The sequence below is a fragment of the Megalops cyprinoides genome, chromosome 11, assembly GCF_013368585.1.
Source record: "Megalops cyprinoides isolate fMegCyp1 chromosome 11, fMegCyp1.pri, whole genome shotgun sequence".
Taxonomy (NCBI): domain Eukaryota; kingdom Metazoa; phylum Chordata; class Actinopteri; order Elopiformes; family Megalopidae; genus Megalops; species Megalops cyprinoides.
Window position 1 is genome coordinate 7,142,484 of NC_050593.1, and position 23,422 is coordinate 7,165,905.

General features: G+C 45.3%; 2 protein-coding genes across 2 annotated transcripts in view; both read left to right on the forward strand.

Annotated features, from left to right (window-relative positions):
* mrps9 (mitochondrial ribosomal protein S9) overlaps positions 1–337 on the forward strand; it is a 14,458-nt gene extending 14,121 nt beyond the window's left edge. Inside the window, exon 11 of the mRNA XM_036540663.1 lies at positions 1–337. This exon is cut by the window's left edge and continues 59 nt beyond it. Coding sequence (XP_036396556.1) covers positions 1–33 — 33 coding nt within the window. The 3' untranslated portion in view covers positions 34–337.
* An 11,168-nt stretch (positions 338–11,505) lies between these two features.
* On the forward strand, positions 11,506–12,669 carry gpr45 (G protein-coupled receptor 45). The gene has a single exon (XM_036541450.1). It carries the CDS (start codon positions 11,506–11,508, stop codon positions 12,625–12,627), a length of 1,122 nt encoding a protein of 373 aa, XP_036397343.1. The 3' UTR covers positions 12,628–12,669.
* The last annotated feature ends 10,753 nt before the right edge of the window (positions 12,670–23,422 follow it).

Genomic DNA, 23,422 nt, shown 5'->3' on the forward strand with positions numbered 1-23,422 from the left:
GCCCGAAAGAAGTTCACCTGGAAGAAACGTTAGATTGTGGGTGTCCATCCAAGAGCCCATGCCTTGGAACTGCCATCATCCTTAGGCCTGGCCATGCCTGTGGGAGGGGTCTGCAGACGGACACAACCACAGCCGGGGCAGAACTGCTACCGTGCAGAAGCCAGTGCCTGCCGCAGACACTGTGCTGAGCCAGATATTCACATCTGCACACAGAGGCCTGCCCTCACGGCACACCTCCGATTTCACTTACCACCTTTCGCTTCTGTGGCCGAAATACGTTCGAGGGAAAATTAAATGAACTTCCACTGATGTATGTTAATATATGTGTGTCAAATAAATGGGGTCCCTTTATTCTTATGCTGGTATGTCTGTATGGTGCTTTTTTTCATCTAGCATGGGTTTTAACCTCCCCCAGCAGCAGGTAGAGCTGTGTGACTATGTGATCACCCCTGTATCCATCTGTATCTGAACATCTGAAAAATGTTTTGGAAGATTCTGTATGAACCGTGATGAAATAATCACCTGTGTGACCAGGAAAAAAATGGTAGGATTTTGGGGTTGCTACATTTTAGGGTGCCCACTAAAAACAGTAACAGGCCTCTCCAACCTTGCTTATCCTGAAAGTAAAATTCAGTCAGGGCTGAAAAGTGGTAATGCTGCATTAATGCCAGTAGAGGGCAGCATAGTAATGTAAATCATGTTTTCACGAGCACATGTTTCTGGTAATGTGAAAATTAATGTTGCAGTGTTTTAAACCTCATATAATTTTTCCTGGGTGTAAAGTCCAAGTTTACAAGTTTACATTGCCTTTCATCCAAGGATCTTTAATCATGTTGCAACAAGGGGGAAACCCACCTCATCAGCCTACAGTACATTATATTTTTTCTTTAGACTTTGAAATCCACTGTTTATTTTTACTGTACCTGCTCTAGCCACCCAGTAAGAAAGAATACATTTCTGGAAAACAGTGTTCAGTTAACTACTGGTCTGGACCAGAGCAAAATCCAACTGGCAGTGTCTCTGACTGCCTACTCTGAGCTGTCACACTGTCCCACAAACTGAAAATGGATGAAGAGAGATGGCATTTTGGAGTTAATATACTGAAGCTCTGTCCTATAAACTGAAGTTGAAGCTGAACAGAGGTTCAGTGTCAGGGAGCCGATACACCCACGGTCTGTCCCATAAACTGAGGGTGAAGCGGCAAGCTGTTGCAGTGCATCACAAATCGGCACCTGCTGCTGGCCTCTGGGCGCCACACCACTGAGAGTGTGCCACAGCAACGCTGTGAGCGTTCCGCGGGGGCAGAGGAGAATCCATACAAGAGCACGGAGCCGCCCTGTTATCGACAAGTTTGATGTAAAGTGTGCGGGGGTTGCCGCAGCAACGGCGCCCATGACAACCCCTGGAACTGGCCTGACGTCTGCCGGCGTCTTGACCGTCCGTCTTGCTGCGCCCTCCCGAAGAGGCACTCTCGTGCGTTAAGGGTCTGCTTGTAGATGACAAAACTGTTTTAATCGCCTTGACTTCACTGGTGCTGAGGGGGTGCGCGCGCGCGCGTGTGTGTGTGTATGTGTGTGCATGTGTGGGGTGTTACTTTGTGTCTGCAACGTGGCAGGTGATAAATATTATAGCATGTTCTAACTGTTCTTTGGGTTCCTCCTTGAAAAATGTAAGTATGTAAGAAGTTTAATTACAAGAATAGGCCTTTCAGGTCAGTGAGGCTCGTCTCTCTGTCTGTAGTGTATAGTGTATCTAGCATTGTGTCAAGCCTGGTCTTGAACACTCAAGGTCTCTTCCACTGCTATTCCGGGTCAGCTATGCCATGTATTGTACTATGCATTTTTTACTTTCATTGCCATATCATTATTTACTGTAGAAGGATGACTGTGCAGTTAGTACAGGGTTATGTAAAAGGGTGTGAACCAAAGATTGACCCCCTTTTTACCTTTGTATTGTGCTGTGAAGTACAGATTCAGGGATCTAAAGGTTAGCAGGGAGATGGGGGGGGGGGGGGGGGGGTTCAGAGGGAGGGTAGGGCTGATGTGGAGATTTATGTGAGAGCAGGGAGGGGTGGAGATGCATTGCAGATATAGTATGTGTCCAATGGCAGATGTGCATCACAAAAAATGATAAACACAAAATAGGAGAATAATAAAATCATGTGGAAAGCATGAGGTTTGGCTCCAGTGTGTGGGATTCAAGGTGTCTGGAGCTCTTTATTTTTACAGGGTGGCTCGCTCTTTCTCATGTTCATGAAAAACACAGCCTTGTCCTGGTTTACCCTAATGTTCCTGTATATGCTCTGTGGTCACCAGTGAGCCAGGTCCACTGGAGCAACCAGCTACAGGAGGGGGAGTTTGTATGTGTGTGTGTGTAGGGGAGGTTATGTGTGGGGTTGTGTGTGTTTGTGTATGTGTGTACAAATGTGAGGGTGGGCTGGTAGAAATATGGTCTGAACATGAATTTATGTGTGAGAGTACCTTAGTGTGTTCATAGGGTGGTGTAAGTCAGTGGTGTGTACGTATGTGTGTTTAGGTGTGTATATAAGTGTGGGGAGGCATTTGTAGGTTGTTGTAGTGGTGCAAATGTGAATGTGTGTGTGTGTGTGTGAGTGTTTCTTGCAGTGTGAGTATGCTACGGAGATTTATCCCATGACAGCAGTCTTTCTCACACCCCTTCCTATTTACAAAGACATCTCTACTAGAGCAGAAAATGGGCTATTAATATTTGATATCATGTCCATTGCATGATTTTCCTTGCAGGGATCCAGCATCGTATCTGTTTCCCTGTTGAGCAGATGTTGCTGTAATATGTACTTTTGGTAGGAGCCAGTGATGTTGCTAGGCATGGCTTTAGCCGTGTCCCTCATGTTGTAATTAACAGCCAGCGGTTAGTCCTCTCTGTCGGGCAGTTTGAGGTGAGATTTATTTAGACCCTTGCTGTCAGTTAATCTCGCCACACCGCAGACAGCTGGAGGTCGACGAAAGAGGAGAAATCAGTGCGTTCTTTCCGCCTCAGATCACTGTGAACAATATTTTACGAATTATCGCAAATCTCCTCCGGGAAAACTCAGGCGGTTTACATCGGCAAATGCATAAATCGGTTTTCACGTGTTGCCTTTAAATGACAGCGTATCGCCGTTCGCCCGGTGATCCGCTGGCGCTGGCGTTAAGCGAGCCTATTACCGATTAACCCACAGCGCCGGGATCCGAGCGCGCGTCGTGGTCAGAGGTTTGCGGACATATCGGCACCGTTACCTTCAACGCGAACCTGCTTAGGAGAAGGTTCCGAAAAGGCTACCATTGAACGTCTGTCAAACGGGTCTGAACCGAGAGGCTGCTGCTGTGAGCGTAGGTATACGTTTCTGTGAATGGAACCCGCATTGCATTTTGTACAAAGATGCATGCATCGCTTTCGAAATGATGTGGACTGGTTTTTAGAGGTAACGCTTGTGAAGAACCGTTTGCGATATAAGAATCTATACATGGTGTTAATTTCATATTCGGAGGAAAGCGGTGATGTGCTGTTCAAACCAATTTAGGCATTCCGTTTTGTCAAGGGGGGAGGGGCGGGGGGAAATCGTTGAATACGCCTGTAATTGACTGGGTATCATAATGCGTTTTATGATAATACTTCATTTGCCGCCGTCTTTGTGGCACTGAGAGGCTTTTGTCAGCATCAGCACTTAATGAACTGGGCTTGTTTAATTATTGTTAGACTGTTTTAAGCAAATAAAAGTCGAATGTAATGGCAGTAAATGTTCGAGTTGCAGGAACCCAGTTTCCAAGGCCTGTAAACTAATTATTTTCAACACTTTTCACGACTGAATAATATATACATTCTTTGTGACTGAGATGAGCTCCTATAATTATAAAGATGCATTGTGCAATATTTGATATGGACCATGTCTTGAAAAAAATTGTTTTGTGACTGTATGATATGCAAAGGGATTTTTTCATTTTTTATTCTGCAGTATTGCAGCAGACCTGGAGTTTGTTGTTTGCCTTTCGGGAACCCACTCGAAATAGAAGCAGAAGTGTTGTTGTCCTATAATTAGAAGCGGGACTTTAGGTTCACCTACGCAGGGCGTTTTTGTGCGGCTGTGTTCGGCAGGGGAGGCTGGGGCTGCAGAACTTGACTTGCTGTTTGAAAGGAATCCCTCTCTGTGCTGACGCCGAGGGCAGAAGCTTCCTCCCCGCCTCCTGACGACAGGGTGGTGGTGTTCTCATGCTGGAGTGGTGTTGGACACGCTCGGAAGGCCTTGAGGGGCAACAGAAGAACAGAGCTGCATGGAAACTTCCCGTCCCAGTTTTTGTTTCGACAAGAACTTGAAGGGAAAGGGTTTGAGAGCAGCGGATGTGTAGCCGGCTGCCCGGAGCCCCCAGCAGTGCCTCCTAGCGCCCTGCATGGTGTTTGCCTAAGGAGGGGGACTGGTGTCTCTGCCAAGGTGAGTGCTTGCTTTCTTGGTCGCTTCCAAGCCTTAGGAATATTGATCTTGTCATTATGGGACATTTTGCTGTTGTTTTGAAACAGTCAAACAACAGACGAGGCCACATGACAGTACACATGCATATTAACACAGGTGTTAAGACTCACAGGCACACACACATACAAACACAGGTCTTAAGACTCACAGACACACACATACAAACACAGGTGTTAAGACTCACAGACACACACACACACCTGCATACAGACACACAGGTGTATACAAACACAGGCACACACTCATGCATGCAGACATACAGGTTGATAGATGCACACAGATGTACATACAGACATACACATACAGACAAACACACAGGTGTAAAGACACCCACAGGCATACACAGATGCATGTAGACACACAGGTCGATAGGTACATACATATAAGCACGTACAGACAAACACACAGGCGTATAGACACACAGACACACACACATACAGACACAGGGGTGTAGACACACACACACATATCCAGGAAAACACGCAGATACGCTGGCACATGGACACACTTGCATGCACCACGTGGGCCATGCTGTCATTGAATGCTGACTGTGTCTGTCAGCTATTGTGATCGCCTGTATGGAGTGGGTCGAGGACCCTGAAAGTGATGTATGAGGGAATATGTATCACTTCTCTCAGGATCCAATCAAAACGGATCTTTGGTGGTGTCCTAGCAACTGTCAGACGACATGAACCACCGAGGAACAGAGGGGGCTTGTGTTTTACTGTACACCTGACCTTGCTGGACGTACAGACACCACATGCTGTGGCTGTGATTTAATGTGATCCAGGAGCAGGGGTGTCTTTCTCTCTCTCTCTCTCTCTCTCTCTCTCTCTGTTTCACTCTTCTGATACCAGTGTTAGGTTCTTATCAACTTTACAATGCAAGGTCCTCTCATTCTCAATTGTTTTCATCAGGCACCATATCCCAAGTTCAGTTTGGTTTAGGAGTACTTAACCATCAAAACAAGGACAACACCGGTTAATCACATCTTTGGTAGTAAGAAGCACATGTGACCCATGGTCTGCACTCTTTCGATCTGAAAGACTTCAGGGTTAAGTGATGAGAAACATTCTGTCTGCTGAGTCTGTAGGCTGCAGGGTGGTGCAGCCTTGAGGCTGGTGGCAGGGGTGACTGTTGCTGAGGGAGTGGTGTCATGTGATCCCTGGAGAATGAGCAGCTTTAGGGTCCTGTCTGTTCATAGCGCTAATTAGCTTGGCACAATGTCAAGTGAACTAAATTCTGCTGATCAGATTCAGAACCAACTGATATACAGCTGCTGGCCAGCCAATCACAGCCTGGAGCAGCACCTGCTACTGTCCAATTAGATAGCAGCTGTAGGCAAAAATGCCCACCCCTACACTTGGCACATTGGCCTATGGGTCAGCGCTATGAACAGACAGGACCCTAAAGCTTTAGTGGTTCCATAGACACATCTATTTTTGCATTGCATAATGTAACCACACCCACAACACATCCACTAGCTAACCATAGCTGTAATGACCCACATTGAACCTCACTGTGCCAACATCTGGCTGGAAGTGGAAACAAGACTTTTTAGAATGGCGATGTTTCAGCAAGCCTGGATACCTGATAGTGGACATGACAGACAAGTCATGTGATGCACCTAAGAAAAGGTTAGAGAGTCATGTGACACACCCAAAGAGAGGGGAGTGAGAGCTGCCGGGAGAAACCCAGCACATTTGCCTTGCGCGCCCTGCTTTGTCCGCCATAGCAGTTGAGCCGAGGATGAGTGTCGTGTCCTGTCCTGTGAACTGACACACGCATAATCAACCATCCTGCCAAACCCAAGAAAGGGCCGTTTGGCCCTCTAATCGACTGCGAGGGTGTACTGTTGTCACTGGAGTGCAGGACAACGCAAGCGCTTTCATCTTGTGTGAGCTGTCCACTCTCTGTGCACTGGTCTAAGGATCTGACCTTCCTTTCATATCACTGCTAAATTGAAGGCTTTTGTGCAATTGTGCCCTGTTGTTCAACGTAGCTGTTTTAGCGCTATAGCAGGCGGTAAGTGAACAGGGAATGAAGTGCGAGGTATATTTGGGTCAGCACCAGCTACTGCAGTCCCCTTGGGTAAGTTACATCTTTCACCACCCTTATCTTTACCTGAGACAGGCAGATAAATAGAAAGGCTGGGATGACCTTAATCCACCAGCAGGCCTGGGGAAAGCTGGGGAGGGTGAACCGTGCGACCTACCAAAAGGTTACAATGCTCAGATGTTTTACGTCTCCCAGAAAAGACATTGCCACAGAGAAAAGGGAAGTCCACACGTCATGTTGCTTCAGGCTTGTGTTTGGCTCCATCCCCTACCCGTGGCCCGAAGGTCATGACAAACAGGTGGGTGTAGCTCTACATGGCAGGGCCCTGAATTGCACTGAGACACCTGCTCTCTGTGTCACACCTTCAGCTCCATGCTTTATAAAGACAGAAGCCGTCAGACGGTAGGTCCGCTGGGCAGCACCCTGCAGCATTGTGGAGGCGCACCCCATCAGACTGAGGCAGGCGACCTTTTGTGGTCACATTCTATTCCTCCTGATCCACACAACCCTTGGACTTGGGTCGAAGCAAAAAGATTTGGAAAGAGACCAATCATTCCAATCACAGATCACAGAAAGGGACAAGCCTTTCTGATCTGAGTCACCTGGATGTTGGGACGCTCCCCATAAAAAGGGCTCGGTCAGAGAGCTTCCCTGAAGTGCCCACAGCACTGGCAACAGAAAAGCTCTTAACTGCTAGCGGCCCTTTAAGCTCCCTATCTGTTGGATACGACCAAGTACTCAGGGTTATTAGAGTGAGAGGCCTAATTCACCAGACCAAGAGCTTAACTCCATAGGACCTGCATGCACCTCATCGCGCTGTACCCAAAATGCAAAGTTCCTGAGTCTGTTGCCCCAGATTTTTATTGCTGCACCCTGGTCTTGAGTGGGTATCTGTTGAAATTTGAGCAGTGGATTAGATTCTTTAGGGTGGTTGAGCCATCCTTTATCATAGGCAGACACTCATGGAGTGAGGCGGACACCATTACCCAAAATGCTGAGTGGCAAATATACCTGCAACTTGTCTCCACCTGCACAGTCCTGCCCTCTGGTTCCCACAGACCGTTCCTTTCAGACTGTACAACCCTCATTCCCCTCACAGTGACAAGAGCTAATGCAGATGCAGAGGTTCACAAACCCCACCCAATCCCCCCCCCCCCCCCCCCCCCCCCGTTGCCTTTGTTACACTGCAGTTTAGACACTATTCATTGGTTCATGTGCTAAAACTCATAGATTTCTTTACTTTTCATTGGTCATTGTCATGGTTAAAATGCTGTCATAACAGATGTGCAATAATTATAAACATGGATGGTTATCTAAATTATAGTGTAGATTATATGAGCAAGACTCACCCTATTATGAACACTGATAGTAATTTATTGCAATTTAGATTATAATTAGACAACAGATTATAGTATGGATTATAGGGAATATGTGATTAGGCAGGTGTTTACTCAGTCTAAGGGACAGTGTGTGCTGATAATTACACCTTATTTACATGTTTGTTAATGTGTTGTTGAGTCACGTCTTGTCACAGGTCATTTGTTTATTTCAGAGCACCGGATTGTGCGAGTATCACCGGTCCTCAAGCGATGTCCCTCCGTTGGAGGAATTACTGTGGCGGTATGATTGAAAAGAAGGAACACTTAGAGCCGTTTGTGCAGTCTGCACTCTGACCGGTGGGGCATTAGCGCCCGCGGCAAACAGCAGCACAGTAAGGGCAAAGCAAATAGAACAAGACGAGGGAGGAAACCGCAGCGGTGATGTGGGTCACAACAGCAGTTCCGTCATGCGGCATGGTATCGGAAACGCTCGCCAAGGGCTGGGGGTTTTCTTGTTGCCATGGAAGTGATGGCCTCGTTGCCGTGGTAGCGATGGAAAGAATCCTGTTTTCCAGTGCAGGGTCTTAGTGACATCCGCAACAATATGAAAGAGATTTTTTTTGCTTATATTTTTCTTTTTTTCATCATTGAAACTCTTGAATGTAATGTGTAGTGACAGCTGAAGGATAATCTATGCATGCCCTAATAGAGTCATCGTGACCCTGTTTATCCCTCTTGCCTGCATGCTGTGTGTAGTTTCCAGCCTGGGTCTTTTATGTGTGTCTGTGCAAGTGCACTGTACTCACTAAACGAAGATGTCAGAGTCCCTCAGATTTGTGAATTAGTGATTAGCTTCATTCTGGAATACTGCTAAGCTCATAATGGAGATTGGAGCTCTGTCCCTTTAGTCACCATTGGTTTCTTGCCAATAAGATAGCTGCAGCTACAGTGTTCTGGCTCCACCTTTAATATGTGGCTCCGCCCCCACTCAACACCATCCTTTATGAGCCACCTGCTTGTCTATGGCTGATGGGGAAGGAGGGGGTGGGGCCTATGGAGAAATGCACTCACCAGACCAAACCTGATCAAACACGGTGACTTGGAGCTGGGGGAGGTGGGGGGGAGTCTAAAAATAACACCCACCCCCTTCTGTGGTGGAGAGACAGCCTGGGACTGGTTGATTGTGTTGACGGAGCGACAGGTCAAAGAGCTGTCTCCTGGAGGTGCAGGTGGAGGGTGCGGGGGCCATGATTTGGACGTTACCTTGCACAGGTTAGATGCGCAGAGGCTCTGGCTCACACCAGGAGTCAGGCCAGGACCAGGCCAGGACAGCCTGCAGGCTCACACCAGCACAACTGCACTATGCTGTCTTGTTTTAAAAAAGGAACTACAGTTGATGGAAACCAGAAGGCCCTGTCTGAGGCTCCCTCACATTGCACAAAACGACTCTGAAAGAAAGCACTTTCTCTCAGGATTTTGTAAATGTTTATCCCATAGGGGACTTTGTGTAGCTTGCAGTACAGAGACATTACAGGGACATTACAAAGACATTGCAGAGAAGATAGTTTGTATTACATAGACATTACAGAGAAGACAGTTTGCATTACAGAGATATTCAGAGCTAAAAACAGTCCCTTCTTTGTGCTGTTAAAGTTACCTCTCTGGATGCCCGGACACCACAACAGCACGCAACTCATGCCGCCGTGCCACGCCTTCTTTTCCAGGTGGACAGCAGACATGTCAACGCAGCGCCTGTGAGGGGAGAATCCAGAGGGGGTGGACGGCAGACCCCGGCCGCCTGGCCGCGAGCAGGGTGCTGAGGGGATCGCGCGGGAGCTCGCAGTCCATCGCTATGGAGGGCTGAAAAGCCGGCGCCTTTCCAGAGGTAACCATGGAAACAACATGGTGGGGGTGGGGGGGGGTCTCGCGAGTTGGCTTCCTTTGAAGGCGTGCCACTTTCATCCGGCAACATCAAATAATGATGCTGGAGAGGCAGGAGAGAGTGCCTTTCTCTTCATATGGGTCACAAGACACTTCTGAGCAGTGGGCCCAACTACAGTACATTACTTTCAGTTCTGTTTTATTGCATTTCACTGCTATTATTTTTTTCTTCTTCTTCTCCTTCTTGCTTGTCTTATTGTGAGAAATTTGTGTTTTAAATGTATTCATTTAGCAACATACTTGTCCGGAGCGAATAACAAGGCTTTATGGTGAAGTTTATACAGTAGATAGCAATGTAGTCCAAGTCATACATAGGCAATAAGAATGAAGGCTTAGGAATAGATTAGCAAGTAATGCATCAGTGAAAAGCCACTGGCTGGAGAAGTGTCAAGTTACTCGCATATGACCGGAGCTGTTATAACTTGGTAGCCTACATAGTGTTTAGATGATAACAGAATAAACTGTGTTGTATTTTCTATGATGTAGCACTTAACAATGACCCACACAAGTAATATATCATTCAGTACATAACAGTATCATTCGGGATGTGGGGAGATACAGTCCATCCTCATCTTAGACCTGAGAATACACTGTAGTGCTTATGAACATGTAAACTCGTGTTTAGAGTGACATTCTGATGTGTGCCGGCTGACTCACTGAGTGAACAGCAACGAAACAGGAGAAACAGAGCAAGCTGCGTTATTCACCACAAAGAGGTTTCATGCTCTTACATAATCAGAGCCCTTTTACCAAAACGATGGCTTTTTCCCCTCCAGTCATAAAAAACACTCTCAACTGAAAAGCCAAGCCCACGTGTGGTCGACCCCCCTCCCCAGCACACTCTCACCCCTCCTCGGAACAGCCAAAGAAGATCTGCATGTGGGTATCTCACCGCAGTCCCACTCACACAGTGATTCATATCACTTTCAGGACAACTTTAGACAGAATCGACAGAGACCCTCATCACCAGAGACGTTAGTCATATCACCCTAAAACTTTCTCGCTGTGTTGTCCTCCGGCTGGTACCCGATCCGGTGCCAGCTGCAGGTAATTCTGCTCAGACAGCATTTGATTGGCATTTCCTTTGTGCCACTTCAGCCTGGCATGGTGTTCCGGAGCCAACTGTAGATCATAACAAAGAGCAGCTGTACCCTCATTCATTATTCAAGGAAGATTTCAAAGAAGATCTACGCCAGACGCGGTTCCCCCCTGTCCTCCAGGAGATGGCATTTGATAACCCTTTTTTGGAACCATGTAGTTGGATTAAATAGCATTGGCAAATTAGCAGAAGGCTATATTAGTCTTTTTTAATATACTGTAGATAAGAAGGGTTAAATCATTTAATTTACTTCACTTAATTTACAAACCTAGTTTTGACATAGCACTTCACTGTATGGTGGTGTTTTAATTTAGACCCTGGAGTTTATTACCAAACAAGCTTCTGCTTGTGACTCCAGTGAGCTGCTGCTCTGCTGTCTGGCCTCAGGCAGTGCAGATGTTCTGAACCTGAAGCACACCAGACAGTTCCTTTAAAGTGAGGTTTTTCCAAGGCTTTTAGGTAACGGCCCCTGTGCTGCTGTGGTGCATTTCAGAGCCTTCTGCTAAAGGCGGGACCAGGTGCGGCAGCCAAGGAGACACTGCAATGCCAGGGGCAGGAGGACTGCACTGTGACTGACCAACGGAGGTCGCTTAGCAACGGCCATGGCCCTGTGCAACGGCAGCGTGCCGGAGACGTGTGGCCCCGGGGAGCCCAACGCCACCGACCTGCTGACGGACGAGCACGCCCTCATGCCGGTCACCCTGCGGGTGGCGCTGGCCGCCGTCATGATCTGCATGATCGCCATCGGCTTCCTGGGGAACGCCATCGTGTGCCTGATCGTGTACCAGAAGCCCGCCATGCGCTCGGCCATCAACCTGCTCCTGGCCACCCTGGCCTTCTCCGACATCATGCTCTCCCTCCTCTGCATGCCCTTCACCGCCGTCACCGTCGTGACGGTGGACTGGCGCTTCGGCGGCGACTTCTGCCGCGCCTCGGTCATGCTGTACTGGCTCTTCGTCCTGGAGGGCGTGTCCATCCTCCTCATCATCAGCGTGGACCGCTTCCTCATCATCGTGCAGCGGCAGGACAAGCTGACGCCGCACCGCGCCAAGGTGATGATCGCCGCGTCCTGGGCGCTCTCCTTCAGCGTGGCGCTGCCCTCGGTGGTGGGCTGCACGGTGGTGGAGGTGCCCACGCGGGCGCCGCAGTGCGTGCTGGGATACAGCGAGTCGCTGGCTGACCGCGGCTACGCCGTGCTGCTGGCGGTGGCCGTCTTCTTCGTGCCGTTCGGCGTCATGCTCTACTCCTACCTCTGCATCCTGAACACGGTGCGGCGCAACGCGCTGCGCATACACAACCACGCCGACAGCCTCTGCCTCAACCAGGTCAGCAAGCTGGGCCTCACGGGCCTGCAGCGGCCGCCGCAGGTCAACGTGGACATGAGCTTCAAGACGCGCGCCTTCACCACCATCCTCATCCTCTTCATCGGCTTCTCAGTGTGCTGGCTGCCGCACACGGTGGTCAGCCTGCTGGCCGTCTTCAGCCGCCGGTTCTACTTCAGCCCGGCCTTCTACCCGGTCAGCGTGGGCGCGCTCTGGCTCAGCTACCTGAAGACGGTCTTCAACCCCATCATCTACTGCTGGAGGATCCGCAAGTTCCGCGAGGCCTGCCTGGAGTTCATGCCCAAGACCTGCAGGATCTTCCCCCGGGTCCCCGGGCGCAGCCGGAGGAGGGTCCGGCCCAGCAACATCTACGTGTGCAGCGAGATCCAGTCGGCCGTGTGAGCTGTCATACGGCACACACCTGTGCTGTCACCTGTCATATCCCAAACACCTGCATTCACTCACACATTCATAGCTCACACAGCTCTACTCGCATGCCTGTATTCTCGCCTGTAATAGCTCACTAACCTCTTTTCTCACCTGTCATAGGGCAGGACACCTTCACCCTCATCTGTCATAGTTCAGACAGCTGTACTCTCTCCTGCCATTCCCCACACACCTGTATTCTCCCCTGTCATAGCTCACAAACTTGTATTCTCACCTGTCATAGCTGACACACCTGTATCCTCACCTGTCATACTGTAGCTCACACACCTGTACTCCCCTGTCATAGCTCACACACCTGTATCCTCACCTGTCATACTGTAGCTCACACACCTGTACTCCCCTGTCATAACTCACACACCTGTACTCTCACCTGTCATAACTCACACACCTGTACTCTCACCTGTCATAGCTCCCACAGCTGAACTCACCTGTCATGGCTGGATATTGCAGCAGATTTTTTTGAACAACGAGCATATTCTCAGTGTGCTTCTGCATAAGCACAATGTGTGAAATTTGTTTGCACACAAGTTCCTCAATGCACAGAAACTCTGCACTGAAAAGGACCTCCTTCTGTGTTACAAACCCTCCAGACATTTATGTTCCCGTTCTCTAAGACTGAATATGAGCAATATGGTAGTGTTTTTTAACCCAGGTAGTAGTTTTGTATGTCTTAAGGACATAATTATGTGGATGAGGTTTTGTACTTTGTTATTATGGTCCAGTTGCTGTTTGTGTCTAATAATGGGATTGGTGGAGCTACCATTTGCTATTAGTGACTTGCCAATTTGGACCAATCCTAGCTTTTTGCTGTGGAGAGACATGACTTTCAGTTGGTTCACAGGAGTCACAAACTGACAGCCCATGGTAGCTCCACACATTATGGTGTTCATTAGTCTCTCTCTGCCATCACTGTAGATTTCCCAAGAGGACTTGGTTGGTTTCTTTAATCACAGGGTGCTAATCTCCTGTTGATGGTTTGTCTTGCTTTGTGAGGTCACTGGCAATATTTACATGTAGTCACCACCCCTCTGAATGATCCATTAGGGGAAATATTCTCACCTCTGAGAATGAGAGTATGAGATATGCCATCATTCCCAACTATGCCACCAGGGTCTATGAAAGCAGAAGCCATTTTCCACCACAATGCCAGTATTGACTTGTAAATGAAAAAAATCTGGGTTTTTTTTTTTTTAGCCATTTTTGAGTCCATGGTTACAATGTATATGTTTACAGTTGAACTGCAGGCAGAACCCAACTGTAAGACCTGGCAAAGGGTTTCAAAAAAGTATATACATGCCTGGGTGAGTGGTATTAAAATACACAATTCCTTTTGAGTGCCATGACTCCTGCTACAACTAACAGTATGTTTGTTACTTGGTCTACATGGTGTTTTGGTTCGAAGGCATGAAAAGATTTTATTTTTACATTTGAAAATTAAAACTCTGTGTGGGGTAAATGTAACGTAAATTTCCACTGTTGACATTTTTGTTTTGCAATAGCCATCACTTATGGGTTCCTCAGAGGGCTGTCACCAGTTTTTGGCACATATTAGATGATATTATTCTCCAGGTGTGACCTAAGAGTGTGTTTGCATGTAGCTTTCCGTCACAGCCCCTCAGCTGGAAGATTATTTCAGATCAAAGCTGCAGGAAGCACAGTGCGGACAGTACGTGTGTCTGAGCAAAGTGGATATGGAGGCTTCCAAATGGTACCAGACCACCGGACTGTACCACATGTTGACGTCTTAGGAGTAGCAGTCAAAAAGTACAGCAGGTCATACATTCCGTTTCGCCATCACCGCTTGTATCATTCTGTGTTTTTGAAATATAAATTGTCAGTCCTTGTTTCATGAAGTCTGGTTTGTGACGATTTGCGTTCATGACATTTATGAAAGTGCTGCTGTAAATAGTTTAACAGTGCAAGGTCCAGGTATTCTGTGAGTGTTCAGCCAGCAGGAAAGAGGGGGGGAAAAGGAGTTGCGCAAAGTGAAGATCATTTATCCCAGCAGGAGTCTGTTTACTTTGTTATGTCGTCCTGTTGTGGTTTGTTGGTTTCACACAGTGAACTATTGAGGGAGAGGTGAGTGACGTTGATTTATTTCATCCTGTGAGTGTATGCTGTTTCACTCACCCTTACAATGAGCGCTGGCTCCAAGATCGCGATTCACATGCTGCTGTTATCCAAATCCTGCCATGCCTGAACCTGCAAGCAGTTCATGTCACAATACAGAATTTTTATACAGTACTTTACTTATGGAAGTATATTTAAATACACTAAATATTTAGGCAGTATAATTGTCATCAACATTTGACTAATGTGACTATACTAATCTTTTTTATTTAAACCTGTTTAAATTAATTGAATTATAAGCAGGAGGGTAGCTTGGGCTATGCATTTTAACATTTAATCTCTGATCCATGAGCAAATAGGATTCATTTCCCAATGATTTGGTTTACAACAGAGTTTCCAGGAATGCACCGTGTGTCTCTTGCCTTCTGTGTCATAATAAAAATTAATAATAACAATTATTATTGGTTAAAAATTAATAAATTGTAATGATCAATGTAAAATGTTGATATTATAATAATTTATTGCATTTATACAGTGCATTTCATGGGATTTACAGTACTTAACAGTTACATGAGGTGATTTCCCTGAAACACGAGTAACATGTTACACCCAACTGGGTGATGCACGGCAGCTCCTGCATGCTCAGCTCCCATTATATGCATATGCAGTTACTGTAGCTAGACTTACCAGCACTGGGTCTATCATCTGACTAATTTCATGGCAGCATGCCCTCCTGGGCCCAAACATCTCATCCATTCCAGCTAACACTGGAAAACAGGTTTTATGACAAAAGTAGTTGAATGATAATACAGAAATAGTTTGGCAAAGATTATGGGACTTGGAACATATTCCATGGCTTGTTTTCTTTTTTAAACAATAATATAAAAGATATTTGTTGATGATGATGACTGATTATTTAAAGCACAAGTTTTGATCGGGAAAAGCGGCAGACATACAATGCTGGAGTCGGATGAGTCAGTGTATTACTGTCTGATTGGCCTGTCATACAAAATGAACCCATGTTTGTATTCCAAGGCAGCAAGAATATTCAGTGGAATTCACAGTGAGTAAATGTTACCATTACATCATCAGTCGGCTTCTTCATTCCCTTCACTCAGGCCGTGTTTTTAATTAACATTTTACAGTTAGCTTCTTAAATTGTGAATAAAAACTGCAGGGTTAATTGTTGCTACCTTGCATATGAGATAGCTAACTAGCTACCCAGCTGGCTATGTGACTTTTTTTTTCTTTATTTCACCTTTATTTCACCAGGTTTGTCCCATTGAGATTAAAATCTCTTTTACAAGAGAGACCTGGCCAAGAAAAGCAGCACATCAAGTTTCATACAAAACAAAACATCATAAGCATAAAAAATACACAAAAAGACGGAGGACAATTAGAAAGTGCAGAGTACAAGTGCAAAATTTTCAGCAAAAAACATCTGCAATTCCCAATAGACTCTGCTTCCAAACTCTTAACAATAGCTTTAAATTCGCTGAGCGTAACCAAGTCCTGAAGTTTCAACTCTTTTTTTCAGGCTATTCCAGGCAGAGGGTGCAGAATACATGAAGGCCTTCTTGCCAAACTCAGTGCGAACTTTAGGAGCAGCCAAAGGCAAAGAAGCTTCAGACCTTAACCTATAAGTGCCGTCACATTTTTGTGACATAAAACTACATAAATAAGAGGTACTGTAAGTTTTCCTAAAATGGTGTTATAGATAAAAACATTATAGATAAACCTCATAGATAAAAACATGCCAACTGCATAGCTAGCTGCAGTTTTGTAGCCATAACTCCACTGAGATATTGGTTTTTCACTTGGTCCAGAGGAATGTGGGCCTTCTGGCCCACTAACACCTCCAGCTGCAACCCAGCTTTCCCAAGAGGTCTTTTTACCGTTATTACTATTTTTTAAAGCACACATTTGAGAAAAGAAAGCAATATAAAAGACATACCAAAATCAGGTAAAACATGGTAAGCATTATTTGCTCAGTATTTGATATTTGTTCAAAATGGCTACAATTGCACAAATGTGAGTGGCACATAAACACAATGAAACATGGCACAACAAAATGTACTTAAATACAATTAGTAAAAACATTGGCATCAATTTACAAAGAATTATACACTGTAAACACACACATGCCAGTATGTATACTCTAAGAATAAAGTGCTGAAATGCTGGAGTATTAATTACTGCAGTGCTACAGTACAGAGTGGGAGTGCAAACAGGAAGTACAGTGGATATAAAAAGTCTACACACCCTTATGAAATTGCAGATTTTTGAAATGTAAAGACAGAAATAACAACATAAATGTACGACTCTTTCCATCTTTAATGTGACCTTCTGACAAACAAAAATCCAGAGAAAGAAAGAAGAGTTAATTATTAGGAAAAATAAAAAAAAAAACAAAAAACTACAACATCCTGATTGCATAAGTCTGCACACCCCGCCATACTAATACTTTGTGGGAGCAGGTTTTGCACTTAGCTATTACAGCAGCAAATTTTTGTGAATACGTCTCTATTATCTTCACACATCTAGACTTTGGGATTTTATCCCGCTCTCCTTTGCAAAAAAGTTCAAGTTCCTTCAAATTGCGAGGGGATCTCCTGTGTAAAGCTCTCTTTAGGTCATTCCACAGGTTTTCGATGAGGTCTGGGCTCTGACTGGGCCATTCCAAGACTTTGATTTTCCTTTTCTGAAGCCATGCCTTGGTCGACTTGGATGTGCGCTTTGGGTCATTGTCATGTTGGAATGTGAAATTCCTCTTCATCTTCAGCTTCCTGACAGAGGCCAGCAGGTTTTGTGCCAAAATATGTTGATATTTGGAGTTATTCATTATCCCATCTATCTTGACATGAGCCCCTGACCCAGCTGAAGAGAAGCAGCCCCAAAGCACGATACTACCACTATGCTTCAAAGTCGGTATGGTGTTCCTTGGATGACAAGCTTTATTGGCTTTGCGCCAAACATATCTTTAAGATTTAGGCCGAAAGGTTCAACCTTTGTCTCATCAGACCATAGCACATTTTCCCACATGGTTTGTGGTGACTGAATGAATCTTTGGCATAATTTAGACGGGCTTGGATGTTCCTTTTTGTAAGAAAGGGTTTCCGTCTTGCCACCTTACCCCATAGCCCAGCCATGTGCAGAATATGAAAGATGGTGGTCACATCCAGGGAGTGTCCGGTACCTGCCAGAAATTCCTGTAGCTCCTTCAGTGTTGCTGTTGGCCTCTTGGTAGCCTCCCTGATAGGTTTTCTCCTTGTCCCCTTCATCAGCTTTGGAGGGTCGTCCTGATCTTTGCAATGTCTCTGTGGTACCACATCTTCTCCACTTATTGATGATGGTTTTGACAGTGGTCTATGGTACATCCAGTTTCTTTGGCAACTCTTTACGGACCCAGTAGGATGCAACTCCAAACATTCAAGCAAATCCTACAGCAACAGCTGACTTTAATCTGGGTTTAACCAGAATCACTTTCATTGATGGCAGGTGTATGCTATTTACCTACAGGCATGATTTTGAATGTAACTTGTTAACTCTGAACACAGCTAGAGCCCCCATTATGAAAGGGTGTGCAGACTTATGCAGTCAGGGTGTTGTAGTTTTTTTTTTTTAAATGTTCCTAATAATTAACTATTTGTTTTTTTACAACAAACTTTTTGTTTGTTGTAAGATCACATTACAGATGGAAAAAGTCTGACATTTACATTGTTGTTACTTCTGTCTTTACATTTCAAAAACCTGAAATATCATAAGGGTGTGTAGACTTTTTATATCCACTGTATGTTCATTGAAGAATTTTAGGAGAACGGACTGGTGTATCCTGTATTAAATGACTGGAAAAGTGGAAATTGCTGGAACATTTTGGAATTTTTCCATCCTAAAAACTGCTTAATTTCCTCACAACCCAGGAGCATGATTGTATGCCATACATACACTTCTTTTATTAGGTTGGGTAAACTGAGAACTAGTTCTCTTTTACAGTGACAGCCTTGGGGAGGGAATTACTTTATCCGTTAACCTGAGTAATTATTAGATCGCCAAACTGAAAGAGCTTGAGGATGTTTTTGTGTGTCACGTTTTTTCTCCTAAGCACATGACATCAGGACTCTCTCAGGCCCTGTTTACACTTGGTTTTAAAATGCGTCTTGGGCGATCGGATCACAATTTGAAAGCCGAGACACATCGCCGTTTACACCTGTGTCTAACATGCATCTCCAAGGGGTCACCCTGCCTACGTCAGTCTCTGTCGCCAGATTTGCTTAGTACGGCCTAGCTAAGAAAACAAACATGTTTCAAAAACTAATATACATGTACAGGCTATTCCAACTGTTGACATTATCAGGACAAAGTCATTTGTGACTTGCAAAAGAGTGCAGGACAAGATGAAAAAGGAAGAATGTTAGAAAAGCATTTTTTCGAGCGTTGGCGTGCTGTCACCAAAACAACCACCACGTCCTGCATTGATGACGTATTTTCCTGTTACGTCCTTGTCGGGGACGCATTCAGGACGCAAAGATATGTGGTCAAATGAGTCCCAGACCACCTCAGAAAGTGGTTTGAGTGATCGGATCACAATGCGTCTTGGTGGTCATTTACTCTTTTATTTAGCGCTGTCCAGTTGCGATCCAATCGCATTCTAAAACCAAGTGTAAACGGGGCCTCAGTCTCTGTTTGTGGTCAGACCATACAAGCCATGAGGAGAAAAACCAAATAACTGAAATTTAGACTTCAAAGTTGCATCACTCTGACAGATGTGCATACAGTCAGAGTCACAAAACAGCAAAATGTAAAACAAATGTTTTCTCCTTGGGGATTTTCACATGCCAATATTAATATTTACCGTGGAACAAAGAAATGTTTACCTCTTTGACTAATCACATGAGGTTCTGAAATGGCTGGGGCAGGATTCATCTATAAACATGTCATCTGAGATATGTTCAAAGCAACGCCTGTGACCTTTAGAAGAAACTATTACATTTCCACTGACACTAACTAATTAGAATCTCCTAACAGCTGTTATAAAATGAGATTTCCTCTGATAGCAAACAGTTTCTGTGTACAGAGAGCTCATGAAAACACAGCTTGAAATGGTCTGATCCTTCATCTGGTTAAACCCATCTCAGCAGTCTGAGCTAACTGCACTGAAACCCAGTGCATTTGGCCGCAAATGGTACAGAGGAACACTATCGAACCAGTGACACTGCATGGCATGGTCATCAAGATGTCACAGTGATGGGTTTACACCTGAATTTCTGAACCAAAAGTTCCATCAGCAGAACCCTTAACTTTACATACTTACTTTTACGTACTTACATTTTAAATGACAAGATCTGCATAGCTGGACCAGGAAGGAGCTCAAAGGACATGGTCTCCATAGATTCCGGTAGGACTGGGTACCATTGAACACTGACAGCAGTGAATGTCAGTATGGCGGCTTCTTAGCCAGCTTTGTTTTCGTTGTCCATGTGCTCATGTTTACTGTTTTCCCCTGTGTTCCAGCCCTGCCCTGTTCTCTGCCCTGTCTCCGCCCACCTGTGCCTGATCACCTGCCTGCCTGCACACCTGCATCTCATCCCTTCATCTGACTCGCCCTATATATTCACTGTCTGCATGCTCTTTGCTAGTTCGTATCAGTCCTCCTGTTTCGCTACCAGCTGTTCTGTGTTCTGTTTTGCCTGCCCGTTTTGCGACCCTGCTTGTTTTTTTTCTTTACCTCGATTTTTGGATTCTGCTTTCGGATTGTTGTTCGCCGTGATTTCCCTGGTTTTTGACTTTGCCTGTTCTGACCTCGTTTTTGGACATTGATTTGGATTCATTAAACCCGTTTTTTCATCGTGCCTTCCTGTCTGCGCCTGAGTCTTTGCCTGAGCTCTGTGACAGTGAAATGCTACACACTCAGAGCAGAGCAGAATAGGGAGAGCTTGTAAATGGAGATCAGTGGAACGTGTTGCAGCAAACCGAGCATGGAGCATGCAAGCTATCAGGCAGACCCATATGGAGCTCCACCGCGCAGCGTCTGTGCCAGACCACAGACGCAGTGTGAAGAGCTGCAGTCGGCACCAAGCCTCATCTCACACCAGCTCTTCACACATGACCACATGGTAACAGTACAGCTGGGAGGGTGGGAGAGGGAGGCCTTGGGCAGTCAATGACTCACTAGTTCAAACTAATCATAGTGTTTCGCCAAGGAAGGCAAAGTATTGATTGGGTCGCATGAATCAGTGTTGGACAGCGCATGGTGGACACAGCCATTATGGGGTTCATGAAGCCTCACTTTCCTGTTTTTACAGGGAGGGGTTTCGTATTGAACTGAAACGGTCTTTGCTATTATCTTAAAGGTTTTTGTTTTTCTACAATAGCATTTGAACGCTGTTGGTAAGATCATGGTTCCTATTTGTGAAAAGAACAGTATTTCACAGAAACACAGGAACCAAGCGGTACAGGTACAGCTTTGTGTGTAAAATTCTGGATGGAACTGTGTTTTCAGGGTTCTTTAGCTGGTTACATTTTACATCTACATTTATTCATTTGACAGACGCTTTTATCCAAAGAGACTTACGGGTGAGGTACAATACAACACAAGCAAAAAACCATAGAGAGTCATATTAGAAGCACTGCATGACCATGTTTCAAAGTTTGGCCAGACAAGGTACAAACTAGCAGGTAAAGCTAACGAGTGCAGCAGGTAAAGCTAACGAGTCCCACTGGGCCTGGCCTGAGAAGGTCTTTCTGTTTCAATAAGCCTTCCAAACCTTTTTCAAAAAACAAGTTGCCTTTTAGAACATGTATTCTTAATATGTTTTTCACAATTCATTATGATTATAGTTTAAAGTGAAAATAAACACAAACTGATTAACTGTAAGAAGGAAATGACAAAAGACTGCATAAATCCAAAAATGAAAGTAAAGACTCACTTATGAAGAAGCTGAGGTTGGGGGTGTCCATGTGTATCTGTGGGATGGCTCTGTGGACTCAGTCATGGTGCAGCAGCAGGTTGTTGGACCGGCCTGTCCCCGGTGCCACTTGTGCAGTCTGATGGGCAGGGCCTTTCGCTGTCCCTGCCCGACTACATAAGGATCGGAGCAGCTGACGGGACCAGCCCTGGGGAAGGAGGCAGAGTGTGCATGCCACATCAAACGCCTCCACCTGATAGTTCAGCAGGTCCACCATCACCCCCACCCTCCTCACCCTCCTCCATCTTCCTGTGCATTATGGAGCCCTTCAGTAGCAGATGTTTGCCCTGAATTTTACCTGTAGGAAGTGCAGCATGCTATCAAGGTACAGAATACACTGTAAGAACTGTTCATTCTGGGTTTAAAGCATTTGAAGTCGAAATAGCTAATGAAAACCACACTTCACCTGACCTCCTCTTGCCATATAAAATCAGGAATCACAAGACATAAATCATGCAACTGATTTTAAGTAAGATGAAGGTTTTGACAACAAATCCATATTGCTGAGATGTATGCCCTTCTTTCTTGAATATGATTGCCTCCTTTTGTATAACTGTGTAGTCTGTATAATTGTATAATAATACTGTAATAATGGCATTACAATAAATGATATTAAGATTGCAAACTCTTGGGATGAAATTGCTATTGGGTCATTTGTTGTTCCAGGATTATTTTGGCCCCGTAAACAGGAAACATCATCTTCGTGCATTTAGTGAAAAGGATCTCTGTTATATCAGAAATACAATATCTATTCTAAATTCAATGTCCCATAAAATGGTGCTTCAAAAATGGTTACACCTAATGTAAAAAAATATAAATTCACATAAAATTTAGTATGAGGTAGTAAAGAAAACCCACGTCCACATGAGGCTGGCTGCATATGTAGTGTGACCTGCGCAGGGGGTTTTTACCTTGAGGGGGGAGACTTTACCTTGAGGGGGGAGAACGCTGAAAATGGCTCCTGCCTTTGGGGTGATGTTACAACACCCCCATTCTCTGCACCTGCGGCACAAACGCAAAGCTACAGCTGTTTGCGTTCGGCGGCCGGGAGATAAAAGGCAGCGCGGCGCCCACATGAACTCACCCACTGAGTCACAGACGGTAAAGACAAGCGCGAGGTGATCCGCAAATATTTGCATTTCGTCACCAATGAACTACAGTAGCACACAATCGGTGCTAATGCAATCTGACACTCTGTTCTCTGCCAGGGAAATGAAACCAAACTGACGTTGGAGCTTTTTACTCTCTGTCTCCCCCTACAGGAGAACACATATAACACACTAATAGACAGTATTCCCATACTGTATGCACCCTTTGCAGAAAGACATACAGTATCTGTGTCATATTTCTTGCTTAAGTGAATCTGATACACATGGACTGAACAGCCAAATGGCTGTTAAAAAACATCAAGCTGAAAAACAGAGGTAAAATAAAAACACACAGGAAAACACAGTGTCTGGTACCTATTCTTAAGAGCAACATTTTTTCATAATTTTAACTGAACCTAGAGCCTAAGAATGATCTATTAATGCAACATTACTTTAAACCATATTGTTTAAAGCATGACAAGCAATTGAAAAAGATAAATAAGTTGAAAAGTGCAGAATACCTACAATGGCACCTGAGACTATGTAGTTTTTTTTCTAACACCATTGCTAGACCACAACACACAACCACAGATATTCTATTAGGATTACATATTCAGCTCCTTCATT

What these genes read in the sequence shown, in the direction of transcription:
- gpr45 (XM_036541450.1), top strand. Translation starts at nt 11,506, where the DNA reads ATGGCCCTGTGCAACGGCAGCGTGCCGGAGACGTGTGGCCCCGGGGAG.